The following is a 14848-nucleotide window of genomic DNA, read 5'->3' on the forward strand; positions in this document are numbered from 1 at the left end:
TTTTGTTTCCATAGTGACAGTCCTGAATACCCACTGCTGGCGAGGTTGCCAAGGGTGATGTAAGAGAAAAAATAGACTCTCCATTTAATTTGCAATGATTACACAGTAAATCTAAAGCTTTCAAGTGCTAGCTTTTCAATGCAACTTTTTTTTTTGTTTGCTAATTGATCTAAATGTTTGGATTTTTTTTTTTTCATCCAAGACTTTTACGTTTCACTTAAGCCTAGGAAGAGAAAAAGCTTTCATAGTGACATGAAATGACTGTTGATCCTCAGCTTTGCTTTTGCTATTAGGTGTAGTGGGGCCTTTGCTGTTCCTTGCTGCTAGAATGAATTGCACAGAATATTCTGGCCTGTAACAAGCTGTAAAGAAATTCAGACTAACACAGCTGGCCTGACAATAAAGTGAAGTGATTCTTCCCTAACTAGCTCCCTGCTGCCATGGCATCACCATAAAGAACCAAACCCACCTTGTGGTATTTCTTGGACCTCTTATAGTTCACACCTTAGGGCACTTGTAACACAGACAATCCTTCAATTCTCAGTTATCAGGGGCAGTTCTAAAATTTTCCACTCCAGGCTCCCCAACTTTTTGCCGTATCCTTCTCCTTTGCTTGATTACCTTCTAAAACATTTACATTGTGGCTAAAATCACTTATCTTGGCCCGACTATGTTAGAAGTGCTTCCTGGTCAGGAAATCCCATAGATTGGTTTGGTAAATATTGGGTTGAGGTAAGTTACATGGTGGACCAGCCTTCCCATTGGCTGGTGATTGTCAAGAGTTATCCATTTCCTGACAATTATTGGCCAGTGGGATGACAGTTTTGCACCACACAGGGATTTTGCAGTAGAGTATGTGATAAACCACTGATTGAGTAATATACATATAACGTGCAGCATGGTGGCTCAAGCGGTAAGTGCTCTGGCCTTTGCAGCCCTGGGTTCTCCCCGTGTTTTCCTTCAGGTACTCCGGTTTCCTCCCACATCCCAAAAACATGCAGTTAGGTAATTGGCTTTCCCCCCAAACTGACCTTAGGCTGTATTAAAGACATATGACTATGGTAGGGACATTAGATTGTGAGCTCCTTTGAGGGACAGCTAGTGGCATGACTTTGCACTCTGTACAGCGCTGTGTAATATGATGGTGCTATATAAATACTGTGTAATAATAATAATATTAATACATTTCTAAGTACCTCACCACTCTATTGGAGCCTTTGGTAAATACCTGGTACCTTCGAGCATAGAGTATATAACTGTCTCCCAGAATGCAGTGCTTGGGCCTTGGCAACCTAGAGCTGGCCTAAACCATGTCATCTGATCAGGTATCAAGACAAAGTAAACTCAGACACCATCCAACACATCAAAGTGGAAGACTCAGTGGACCAAAAATATGGACAAGAATGGAATAAAAGAGAGATAGCTGAAAGCTATGCATGGATATGCACATTTGTATGTCCCTCCAGATGATTGCAAGTGCAACTCAGTATTTTAGTGTCCCATAGTCAGGCCCGAGCACTGTTAAGGAGGAGGTTGCCATGCTTAGCAAGATGAAAGATAATAAAATCTTTAAAGGACAGGCCACACAGCACCAGAAATAAACCGGGAGTTAGTTTATATATAACTAAATGGTCAGCTGTATCTTTATTAACACTAATGCTAGTTATGCAATCCTTAAATATCTGTATTCTTCCAAGGGACTATGGAGGACTGGTTTGGACTGTCAACATTTCTGTCTAACAGACCTCTAAAATAAGTTGTCCAGGACCATGTACCCATACGATAGTATAATTCATGCAGTGGTCAGTGGAGATACCCCAGTGTCTTAAAAACAGGAGGTGGGGTTTCCTCATAAGAAATACAGACTGCAAAAAAACCCAAGACACGTTCTAGTTCTTTTCCACTTCTGTGAGATGGTCCAGCAAAATAAATGTGCCCAGCTGGAGAAATTTACTCTCTGTCCACTTTCTCGCCTTAACCAGTAAACTAAGGGCTAGTTTCCACTACAGGAACATTTCTGAGGTTCTATCTCCTCTGCACCCTATAAAAGGAATATTAAGCAATCTAGTGTATTCATCAGTTCTATGTGTAATGAAAAATAGAGATATGGAATGCAAAATACTTATTTCATAAGGCAAAATGATTTCATGTAGGTTTTAAAGGGCTCAGAATCCCAATTTCCTTGCTCACAAATAACATTCTTTATATAGTTATTTGCATATTTAGTGTTCTAAAGCTGAAAACCTTATTGTGGTATTTTCATGAAGCTATTACCTTGGTGAGCAGCACTTCAATACAGCATGGATCAAATAAAAGGTCAACCTGTGCTATACATTTTGTGAAGTGCCCTTTTGATACTCAAGAACATAAAATGCCACTTCTATAGAGGATTGTGTTGAAAGTGTTTTCTTCAATGTTCATTTTGTAATGAGATAAGAGGCTTTGGACATCCTCCAAGTGTTTTAATGAGTGCTCATGATAGGAGTAATGCCTTGAACAAAGTTATTTTAGACTCTTCATCATTTTCTGCCTTGTTTTGGAGTTGATGTAATAGGTTTGCTTATAGTTCTACTATAGAACAAAAGATAGGCCAAAAGGGAAAACATGTTACCATAATAGAACTATATTAATTGATTTCTACTGGTACAATATATTTAATGTGAAATCAGTTGTATGATTTCTGTAAGGAAACATAAATGATAAAGTAAATAAATAAATGGTAAATAAAATACAAGATATAACATTTTGGCTTTGTGATAGCAAAATGCATTTATTATATAACATAAAAAGTAAGGAAGATTAAAGATATTCCACATTCTAATGGGAGCCCTTGGATGGGTGGCCATTGCTCTGCTTGGGAAGATGTCATGGGTGCTAATGGAAATGGGTGGTTTGGAGTCATTGGGAAAGAAGATGGTGAGTATAAGTGGCAAAATTCAAGTGAGACAGAGAATAAAAAAGAGAACTGCCATGTTACAAAGAAAGCTTGATGGAGATTGAATTTAGATTGACATGTTAGGAACTTACCTGTTACCTGATAGAGCCTGCCATGTAGAGAAATAATTGTTAAAGCAAGACCGTCTATTGTTTACAACCCTCCTTCAGTTTTTCCTTCAGGATGGGAATACTGTATCTGCTATTATACAGATTTTAGGGCTATCTTGGTAATTTTGGCTTCATCTAGTTAATTACCCAAAACTAGCCTGTGTATATCTGGTAAAGGTGAGGCAAACATTACTAAAGGGTGGAGGAAGGATGAGGATGACGTCTCTGTGTTATATATTATCTAGATTAAAAATGCCCAAAATGATTCGCATGCCTAAAGGCAGCCCATGTATAACTGACTAAACCAGACGGGGCTTTCTATGGTAGGTAAGTGGGAAAATCATTCAACAGTTTGTGTACTCTGCACTTCTAGATCATTTATTAAACCCATAATACGCAGGAGCAAGTAACGGAACTCACCACCTGCCAGCTCTAAATAAATGTCCAGTTTGGGCAGAAAATGTTTGTGGTGTACAACTTGAGGATACAGCACTGATAAGTTCCTCCTCCAAATGTTGCCTCCAAAACTGGGGTTAAAGTGGAACTAAACCCACAATCATCTGCGTTACATTCCAGGGTGCCACCATCTTCCTTTTCTTCTTCCTTCCGGAGACGATCTTCTAGATTGGCGGTGCCAGGATGCTGGGATGGCTGTTCAGAAGTTTATTCATCCCCGGCACTTGCAAGGGAAGTCGGGATTGTCGGCTTCCCTGGCAATCAAAGCTGATGCCACGCATGTGCAGCTCAGCTCTGCCACCATAAACCCAGCACGATCAGAGAAATAGCACAGATTACTGCAGATGGAACCTACCTGATCCCTTTCCTATCTGCAATATTGATTTGCCTTTTGTATTTGTAAAAGTGGAACTTTATTTCCACTTTAATGGGTCGGACCCTAGATTTTTACTAGGTGGCAGTGCCAAGGGAAAAGAGTGTTTGAGGAACACCATTGTAATGGATCCCATTGGCAACAAAAAAAATTAATAAATTAAGGAGACTTCCATCCTCTGCCCGAAATATAATGAACCTTTTTTTAAGGATAACCATATTTGAGTTATTCTGTAAATGGTAGCTCTCTCCCAAGTTTTCTATTAACCCGTCCACAAGCTATGAAGATTTTCTTGAAACATTCCTTGGCTTCCAGTGGCTGCATAGCAAAGATCTCTGAGGAACATAGACTAAGGGAAGTTGATGGGGCCGGGAGTGGAAACCTACAAAAGATAGCCATAATTAAATCACATTAATTTTACAAAGAAGCGTATTATACATTAATTAAGACATTGTTAAATCACTCTTTGGTTTGGTATAGCTTTCAAAAGCTGCATTGGTGAGACTTCCATTTCTACCCATCTGTATGAACTTTTTTTGTTTGCCTTGGCATCTATTTAATAGATTTAGGATTACCAAGGAGACTCTGGAAAAGTGTTCTTAGTACAGAACTTGGAGAAGATATAGGAAGCCAAATGATAATGTTTTAGGTCACTAATGTCCAACTTCAATTGAAATATATAAATTTTAGAAGGACCAAGCCTTTCAGATGGCTCCTTAAAGATGCTTTTACAGCTTGCATGAACAGGAACTATTTACTTATTACCATAGAATGGTCAATCAAGGATCTGCAGCATATGGTGTCCAAGTTTTAGTCTCCAAAATTATATAGATGTCCTGTACCTGGCACGACAGTGGGGTAAAGTAAACAGTAGTTTCCTATTTATCATGATATATAGTTGCCGGTTCCTGGTATAATTGAGGATCTTGGTTTATAGTAGCTGCCACCCAAGAATTAAGGGGTAAGGTATACATTGTTTGGACACTCATAGGCAGCAGAACCCATGACCTAGTATGTGATCTTTAGCTCAGCAGGAACATCTAGACCATATATTTTATCTCTCCTAGTGAACAGTTATGGGGATGATGACGAACTATCCACATCTTCAGACAGTGATGAAGAGGTGTATAAGCAATTTCAAATTTCAGTGTCACGCTCTCAGAGTTTTCGCTCCAACATATCTGAAAAGGCAACACAGGCCGGCTCTGAGAGCAAGCAAAAGTTCAACCGCTTGCTATCAAACCACGAAGAGCTGAGCACAGAGGCTTCTGAGTGTGAAGGTATCACTAGAAGAAATGCTTTGAATCTGCAGCACTCTTACATTTATGGAGCATGAATTCAGTTGTATTACTATTTAATTCTTTTCAACTGCACTTTTTTATTATTTTAACCATTTTTTTTACATTATAAATCTTGGTTTTCATGTTTGCAAACAAATTATGTTATTTGAACTTGCATGAATATTTTATTTTGTATTTAAGTTTTATTAGAATATTTTAAGTATTTAAGTGCAAAATATATTTGCTTGTTTGCTTTTCACATTTTTTTTGTGCCAGTAAAACGCACTGCAGAAGTTTAGATTTGCTTATTGGGATCTGAGTTGCATGTCTTTGTTTGCTTTTTTTGGTCATTTCTTTAGCTCTGATATAATAATAGATGTCTTGTTTGAAATATAAAAAAAATGTTTAGCTTTTTCTATTGTGTTATCTACTCTGAACCCCTAGCAGACCATTTTTAAGCAAACCATGGCCACTTTTGGTAAATTGCTTTTTGGCTATAAAACTTGAAACTGTTTTGGTATGAAATCTACAGAACTGTAGGAGTAACCATACTATACACCAAAAAAGTTAAAATAGAGCAAATTTATGACACAGTTGGCCTCCAGTGGCCCTCCTTTGCTCTGCCTGTTAAGAATATGTACTTTTAACATTGGACTGCATGTCAGAGAGAAATTATGTCTACTTGCAGCGTAATCCCGTCCACTCCCTCTTTTTTTATCTAGCTGCACCTAGATTGCAGTAATCATTTAAATAAATTACATTTAAAAACCAAACAAAGATGCTTGCCATGCCCTTAGATCAAAATATTATCTACTGACTGCAGAAAATGAAAGCCTTAAGATGGACTTTAAACCCAGACAGGTAAAAGAAGTGCTTTTGTAGTGGACCAGTGGTCACAACTTTCCCAACTACATATAAAAGTTATATTGCTAAATTCAGAGCTAAAAGTAAATGATGAAAGGGAGCATTGGGTTTGGTGAGTAGATAGATGGACACAAACTGGTTTTTAATTCATCACTGAGTACAGCTGAGATCAGAAACTTTACCAGTCCTTTCCTAAAGGTTGGCACGATAAACATTAGGAGAGGAACTGGGCGCAATTGTGAAGTAGAACTAGAATTTTGTCTACATTATTCTAATTTACATGATCATATTTAATTCATCTTCTTAGATTTGGATGTTCTTAGTTACCAGTCCTATAATGAAGATGATATATTGGTTCACTCTGGCGCGGCATCAGAGGCTGGTGATCTACAGGATGGAGCTAGACAAGATGCTGGGTCCATTTCTAGAAGGAACCACCAAACTACCGCAGAGGGAGAGGAAATGGAGACTGGATTTAGCAACAATGGGTTTGAAGATCATAATGGTACAGATAGCTCAACTGCACTGAGCCCAGAGGTACCACTCCAATATCCTCTCTATGTGTCAACACATTTATTTAGATTTATGGATCATATTGGTTAGTTGATACAATTGGTGTTTTTTTAAACCTTATCTGTAGGAGTGGCTGAGTTCTCCCTGATGGGGTGACTTCAGAAACTCACACTTGAAGAACAGTCTGTTTGAATATTTTTTTCTTACAAAATTTAACACAAGGAGAAGAGGGAGTGAGGGTACCAGTGCTTTACAGGATACAGTCCATCTTCCTGCAGCAATGTAAAGTCCCAAACACAATTGGCATTTATATACAGGTCTAAAAGCAACATTACCTTCAAAAGCAGAGTAAGCTTCAACCTAATGTCCCTATCCTGAATTTAGTCCTCCTGGATCCTATTCTTAGGGTTCTAGCCTCCAGCCTTGACCTTTAGGGCCAGTTGCCCTAATTTCTCACTCTGTCAGAATGCCATGGCTTTAGGAGGGTACCCCTAGCACTCAGTTATCTAGCTATTTAAACATTATAAAACTACCAATCCAAATTAATGTTTAAAATATTATGAGCAGTCAGGTTGCTTATTGCAGCTGGGACAGGCGATGCATCTTCTGCAAAAGAATGAACTTACCTACCCAATTTTTGAAAAAGTGCTGCAAGCACTGCCAACTTATCTATGTTCCTCTTCTGGATCTGGATGTGTAGCCATTTGGATTGACCAGGGCGGCATGATGTAAGCACATGAGTCAGTGGAATGCTGGGATACCCAGTATCATACACTGAGCTGTGTATTGACATTGTGAACAAGTGGGTAAGTTTATTTCTTTGCAGTTTATTTAATTGCCTGAAATAATGACCTATGACAATTTTTTCTTATGTTTAGTTCCACTGAATGGGCTGTCACTGCACCAGAACAGCCACAAAATCTGACATGCACCATATTTTTGGTGTTATTGGGTGTTGCAGTAATGCATGAAGTAATGGGTGTTGATGCAAAGCAATAGTGTGAATGGGACTTTAGGAGCATTCCTCGGGTGTGAAACTAACTGTAGATAACAGTTTGCTACATACTTACCTTTTTCTACCAAAGATTGGTACATTTAGTGCAGCTTTGTTACTTTACTATGTTTATAATTAGGTCTAACTAGACGATACAAGATCACCTTATATTTGTGCAGTGGTCACAAATGCTCCGTATTTATTCATTCCATAGCTTGTTTTTTGATAAGCCACCATTATTATAAACATCAGATCCTAAAGATACATGTTCTTGGAAAAGATGATCTCTTAAGCCAAACTTCCCTTTGGAAATATGAACCATTGCACCATTTTTGTTTAATGAACAAGCTGTCCTCAGATCATGCTAACATATAATCCTATTTAGTCTACTTTTACTAACGATAACGGAATCCATGGAAACTATTACATCATTAATCCATTGCCTGCTTAAAACAAAGTACATTGAAAGATACTACTATGGCGTAAGTGAAATGATCTTTCACCGATAAATTATTTTAAGACCTATGTGTCCAATTTCTTAGAATTTTTTTATTCTGAATAATTTTAAGCCATTGATCGTCATATTGTTTGACCACCAACTGAAGATTTGATATTTTAGAGCAAAATGTGCGTTAGGTGATTTATCAGAGAGGCGGCAAATTCACATATTCAAGCTATTGTTAGCAATTTATTGGCAGTGGGGGATTTGTATTCTCTGTGCTTTTTGCTTGTGCTGTTATAGTTTTTACGTGCCAAAAGTTTGATTACAAACTAATATACATATGTAAAAAATATTGTAAACGTGCTAGATTCACACTACTTTATTTTTCATGTTGTTTTTTGTTATTGTTTTTGTAGAATGAATCTCCTAGGGGAACAGCTATCTCCCCTCAGTTTGCAAAAAAATAAATGTGGATGCCCCTCCTATTTAACCTATATGCCCAGAGGTCGTTAATGAGTTGATACACAGGTCACAAATCTAACATTTTGCAATAATTTGCAATTAATTTATTTTAATATAATAATTGTATCAGGCAACTATAGTATTAATCAGATGAATACAGTGGCCACTGCCAGCTGAAACATTCATTTCTGAATGAAGCCTTCATGTTGCATATGATCAGTATGCTGAGAAATTGAATACCTGATCATGACCACACTATTTCCTGATCAATAAACTGTCAAAGGATGTGTAGATACCAAGGGAAAAATGTGGCATCTTCAGTATGCTTTGGATAACTTAGCCTTTAGATCCATTACGTATTACTTTTTGCCCACTTAAGTAAGTTTTACCTTTTCCCAGAACAAATTTCATTTGAGCAAAAGTGTAATATATATAGTATAATAGTATATATATATAACTGAAATAGTGAATAACTAAACATGACCACATGTAAACAATTTGCTTATTTCCTGATCATTAGTGGGAAATTATACTGTCAGTGACAGCCAGGTTTTTAAGTGAATGATGTTTATTAATGTATCATCAGCACAGGACATCTTGCTGTTGAATGTACGAGAGTGTTAAATATGTTACAATTTGTTTTAAAATCCAACTGGAGTCACAGAAATAGATATAACGAGATACAGTACATTGTACTAACAGTTTCCATTTTCACAGCCAGATAACTGCTTATTAGTTCAGCAGGGGGTCTAAATATGACTCTGCAGTCCAAGAATCACCATAGTTAGGCACTTGTTAGGTGATGTTTAGAACCCGATCTGGTCAGAACCTTCCCCTCGGCCATGGTGCAAGTCAAGTCAAGTCTAACTTTTGTGTTAAGGAGCCAACATAAAGCACTTGAGTAGAAGACAAGCAACAAAACTCAGTGAGAAATCATGGAGGAATTTATTGAATAATATTAATCTCTTTGCATTTAGGAACAAGGAGAAGGTAACCTTGAACCTCATGGAGGCCATGAGCCAATTTCCAAATGTGGTGACCTGCACATTACCCTTGATTTTAAAGCTTCCAGCCAAAAGCTAACTGTAACAGTTGTGGAAGCCAAAGATATTCCCAATAAGGATCGTAGTGGAGTCAACACGTGGCAAGTCCATGTTGTCCTACTGCCAAGCAAGAAGCAAAGAGGGAAGACTGCTATACAAAAAGGCCCTCAGCCTGTCTTTAATGAAACCTTCACATTCAACAAGTTGGAAATGGAGGAGCTGGCCAACAATGCCATTCGATTCCGCTTGTATGCTGTACACAAGATGATCCGTGAAAGAATGATGGGTGAAAAGCTCTTCTCACTGAAAAATATTAGATCTGATGGGGAAATCAGAAAGACATTAGTCTTAGAGCCAAGGAGCAACTTAAGTGTAAGTATCAGGGCTGTGGTTGACTATGTGATTCTGCCTGTGAATAGTTTATAAAAATACTGATGTCAAAATCAGTAATGGCACAAATATCAGCCAAATAATAAAGGTGCAGAATTTTAAATTTGCATTGGTAGATACCTGTGGAGTTACTTGGCCAAACATTGCAAACTTTTTAAATATCTCCTAAGGTTTCAAGACACACCATCAGGTTCAGCCTGTTCAATTTTTTAGTTGTGCTTATCTAAATCAGCGGTCGCCAACCGATAGCCCATGAGAAAAGTTTGGTGGTTCGCGGCTCTGTCCCCCGTAGGGACAGACCCTGCCCTCTCTCCCAACGCAGGCTCAGACCTGCTTGTTAAACATCCTGGGGGAACAATAGTGCAGGGCTGCGAAAATAGCAAGCAGGTCTGAGCCTGCGATGGGAGAGTGGGCAGGATCTGGCATCATGACGTCATTATGTTTCCTCTCGTTTGAGTGTCACACGGCTCCCTGCTCATGTGCGGTCTGAGTTTGGTGAATTTAGTGGTCCGTGAGGTCGGTGAGGTTCAACCACTGATCTAAATGGAGGCACAAAAACAGCACGGCATGCAACTTTTTAATTACTTAGTTATGTTGATCCAGATGCAGGCACACGGACACTACCATGTTCATTTTATTAAGTTTCCTAGCTGTGTTGATCCAAATAGTAGCACAAAAACATATTTAGCTCACTGAGCTTGTTCAGATACTTTGCTGTGTTAGAAGTTTTGGCTGAAAGTGCACCAAGACTGATATAGAGGAGGGGAAAGAGTCTCTTGAGGCATCCATTACTGGTAGATTGTCAGACTAAAGAGTCCTTCTAGTAGGCCATTGTAACATAAAAACCTAATGGAACTCCTCATGACTCCATGGAATATGTTTAAACATTTGGTCTTTACATATAAATTATAACCTATTTGTACACTAGTTGTACCAGATTTTCGATTGTAAAGAACCCTTAAAACCCATTTCCAATTACATATAATATAGGGACTGTAGGTTTGTTCTTAAATTGAAGTTGTATAGAAGTCGGAACAGGTAAATTATTTTATTAAATGCAATTAGAACAGATGTTTGTCTCAACATATTATTAGGCAGCGTGGTGTCAGTTACTGTATAAAATCATCACTGTGAGCTAATCACAAACAAAGCAAAAAAAAAAAATCATGCGAACTGCTCCCTCCCCCATCAAGCCTCTGTCCTGCACACGAACGAGCAGGGAAGCCCCCTTTGTATCTAGAAATCATTTGTATGTCGGATGTCCTTAACTCGGGGACTACCTGTACTTTGTTTTGCATACAGTATGGATACACAACATAAGGTTCTCCATTATCTTTGTCATAGTATACTGGTCTCAGAAGCATTGAAACCGTTTCAGGTTTTCGGAACCCCTAACAAAAAATTAATATTCCTACCACAAGATATGGGTAGGTACCTGGGGCCCACTGGCTAAGTGAGAAGAAGAACCCACCTGAACATGTAGCATTCTTGGTACAGGGGCATTTTGTATAGGGGCCACCAGAAGGCACAGACAAAATCATTTTGGGGACAATTATATAGGGACCACCAGAGGTTTTTTCATGTTCTCCTGTGGGCAAGTCTGACCCTGCCTACAGTTCACTGTACAAGTATATTTTATAAGTTGCAGAAAGATTGTTACACTTACAGTATTTGACACCCAGGACAGATCCTTTTAACACACACTTGGTGTACCCTACACAAAAATGTTTAGCAAAAATCTGGAAATAAAATGATTAATAATACAAAAGAAGACATATTGACAATTCCCATGCCCTTTAACATATGTGGTCAGCCCTTGCATTGGTAGTCAATGTGGGTGAGACATCAATTTTCCATTGCTTAAGGAACCTCTAAAGCTTCAGCTGGAACCCCAGTTGACAAAGCTAGCAGTGATGAATTACATTTTCCTGTAATGTTGAAGCCCTTACAGTGCCTATCCAAAATCATTACTTCAGCTCTATTGAGTGACAGGCACATACCCCAGCATTTATATTGAATTATACATGTAAAAAGCTAAAGGTAGCACTTAGCTACCCACAGAAACATGTAGATGAAAACTGTACCATTGACTTTTTCGAGCTATGTTTTGTGATTTATTTTCTTTTCAAAAAGGAAATTGGAGCAGTAAACAGGCCCTTAAAAATCATGCCACATCCCTTGTTCTGAATGGGTAACAATAGGCAAATCAATCATTATTAACGTCAATGCCATGCATACAGTGCAACGTGACTATTTCCCAAAATCTCAAAGCACTACATCGAACCGCTAACACACAAAGCTACCGATCTACCAAGCCGCACAAACAGCACATTATACAACTATTGATATCAAACCAACAAACTAACATTAACAGCTTTTCCTATCTTCCTATTGCATATTATATCAACGGCAAATTATATCAAACGCTTAAAACTGCATTTTATGTATCGCATCACAACAGCAAATTCTAAAATGTTCCAGCATATGATAGCAAAATAGCATAGCAATCAGCTAAAGATTTGTCATCATCCAACAATACCAATTAAAAGCATTACAACAAGCCAAGAGAAGAAATATCTGTCAAAGAATGATGTTTCTAAGATTTTACTGAAAGGTTTATAATAACATGTAGCTAGCAGGATGAGAATGATTAATATAATTCCTGTATATGTATTCTTAAGGAAGCTCAGAGTTTGCTATCCAGGCATTCCCCAAAAGATCCCAGTAGAATAATATTCATGTCTTAAAGATGCTTTGGTTCCATTAATATGGAACTCCTATTTATATTGTCAAAATTATTTTTTTTCAATGCTTTTACCCTATGTTTATTTAATTTATATATTTCACTGATCACAGCCCCAAAAATGATCTAATAAATGGTCCTCCTGTGATCCACACATTATTTTCCCACATTGTAGGATGTGAATAAAGGGTAATTATATAGCAAATAATAACTCAGAATACATTGTGATATAAGTATGAGTACTCCATAACAGAATTGCAGTGGTTTTGGATCAATACAACTTTTATTAGGCACCAAGTGGTGACCTGGAGGTGCCATGAATGATGGTCTGATAGTTACACCACTCACAACTTAGATTTCTGATAAAAGCTTCACCAATGTAGACATAGATATAAGTTGAATTACGTTATTTAAACCATTGTAAAACATGTTTTTGCTACACAACTGGATAGTATTGTTATGTCAGAACTAATACCCAGTATATTGTGCTATATTTTCACAGAGCGGCGATTCCCAGTTGAGTTTTTCTGCAGTCTCGCCCACTGATAGCGCTTTGTCCTCACAATCTCTATCTCATGGTGGGGTGCCGGAGCTTCTGGTGGGGCTGTCATATAATGCTACCACGGGACGTCTTTCTGTGCAGATGATCAAAGGAAGCCATTTTCGCAACCTCGCCATCAATAGGCCACCTGGTGAGTTTTTGCTTTGTAAATATCAATATTTTATGTAAGCAAGTGTGTTTGAAAGGTTTCTGTTTTAGATCTAAAAGTAAAATTACATAATATAGGCACAGTCATATTTGTGATATGTGAAATAGCTTAAAGGCAAACTTCAGGCAAAACTCTAAATGCAGAAATTATAGGATTTTTTGTGATTTTGTCTGGCCCTGTAACACACAGTTAGCTAGACAGCAAGGTTGGTGACCTGAGTTTTCTCTATTGCAGTCAAGTGACAAAGTTTGGTCCCCTCCCGAGGAGAGGACCCTGCCTCGAAGAGCTTACAGTCTAAGAGGTGGGGGAAGTAACACGCAAGGAGGGGAGATATTGAATGGTGGGAAGTAGTGAGGGTTTTAAAAGACAGAAGAAGATGGGTAGGCAAGTTTGAAAAGATGGATTTTAAGTGCTCTTCTAAAAGAGCGGAAAGAAGGAACAACTCGAATGGGATGAGGAAGACCATTCCAGAGAGTCAGGCAGCTCTAGAAAAGACTTGCGTGGACAGGAAACTGCTGTGTGACTATGGAATCCATACAAGGAAGAAAACTTTCCAGGGATCACTGCACACATGCATATATTTTTAGAAAGTATCTCCAGAGTATCGCTCTGTTAGAGCAACAGTATGAAAGTTGGAGTTCTGCCTTTTGGATACAGTTTAGGTCTTATGTTTTTGTATTGTTTTTGTAGTAATAATAAAATAAAGTCAATCTGGATGCCTGCTGCTTGCAGAAACCCCAAACCTGTACTGAAACGATTATTGCAGTAGATTTCTTTCCAAAATATCTATGGCTCATAAAGCCTGAAGGACACACACATACCGTCATTACAGCTTATAAGACTGAAGGGTTTTGTGTTAGTTGAACAGTGAATTCATGACCCGGTGAATGTTGCTATCACATCATTTCAGGGTCTACTTTTGTAAATGGTGGTTGTGATTACATTTCTTTTATAGTGACACGATTGGAATTAAAAGCTGCTATTTATCAAGAATGCTTTTGTCTGCATAGTGTTATGTAATGTTTTACGTGAATCAGTCAATGACATCCATCCACTTAGTCAAGGATGTCCTTGTTTACTTGAATAAACCCTATGCAGTCTTTTCACTAATAAAAAAAAGTCGGAGTGAGAAACAAAAAATGCAATATAAAAGACATAAGAAAGTGTCTGTACTATATAGAAACTGAGCTAGCTAGAGAAGCAAGTGTGTTGTACCTACCCGGACAGGAGTTGGCAGAGTGGGTCAGTATTTGGTAACATGCCCCTTAAAGGGGGACTGGTTCAGTTTATTATTTCTTTTTATGTTTTTTTTTGACTGACAATTATACCACCCCCTCCCCCTCAATTCCAATACCAGCAAGACTTTACTTGACTGTTTATGGCACTGAATTTCCCAGCTACAAATTTAGGCTCGGTTTTATACTTGAATTTTCAAATTGCTTTGGTATTTGAATAGGTTTATAAGGACCTCATTTTAGAATTATCCTAATGTTATTGAAAATGGGTTCTGTTTCACCTGCTCAGTCATATTAC

At 38.1% G+C, this 14848-nt stretch overlaps 1 protein-coding gene across 5 annotated transcripts in view; it reads left to right on the forward strand.

Moving 5' to 3' along the window:
- SYT16 (synaptotagmin 16) overlaps positions 1 to 14848 on the forward strand; it is a 52057-nt gene that overhangs the window by 29367 nt on the left and 7842 nt on the right. For 3 of the 5 annotated variants that reach the window (XM_072427523.1, XM_072427524.1, XM_072427521.1), the window contains 4 exons: positions 4942 to 5154; positions 6326 to 6555; positions 9407 to 9844; positions 13108 to 13297. In XM_072427523.1, coding sequence (XP_072283624.1) covers positions 4942 to 5154; positions 6326 to 6555; positions 9407 to 9844; positions 13108 to 13297 — 1071 coding nt within the window. The remainder of the gene's footprint in view (positions 1 to 4941; positions 5155 to 6325; positions 6556 to 9406; positions 9845 to 13107; positions 13298 to 14848) is intronic. The other 2 variants (XM_072427525.1, XM_072427522.1) reach the window with 1 other exon arrangement.

Source organism: Pyxicephalus adspersus, chromosome 12 (genome assembly GCF_032062135.1).
Source record: "Pyxicephalus adspersus chromosome 12, UCB_Pads_2.0, whole genome shotgun sequence".
NCBI classification, from domain to species: Eukaryota; Metazoa; Chordata; class Amphibia; order Anura; family Pyxicephalidae; genus Pyxicephalus; species Pyxicephalus adspersus.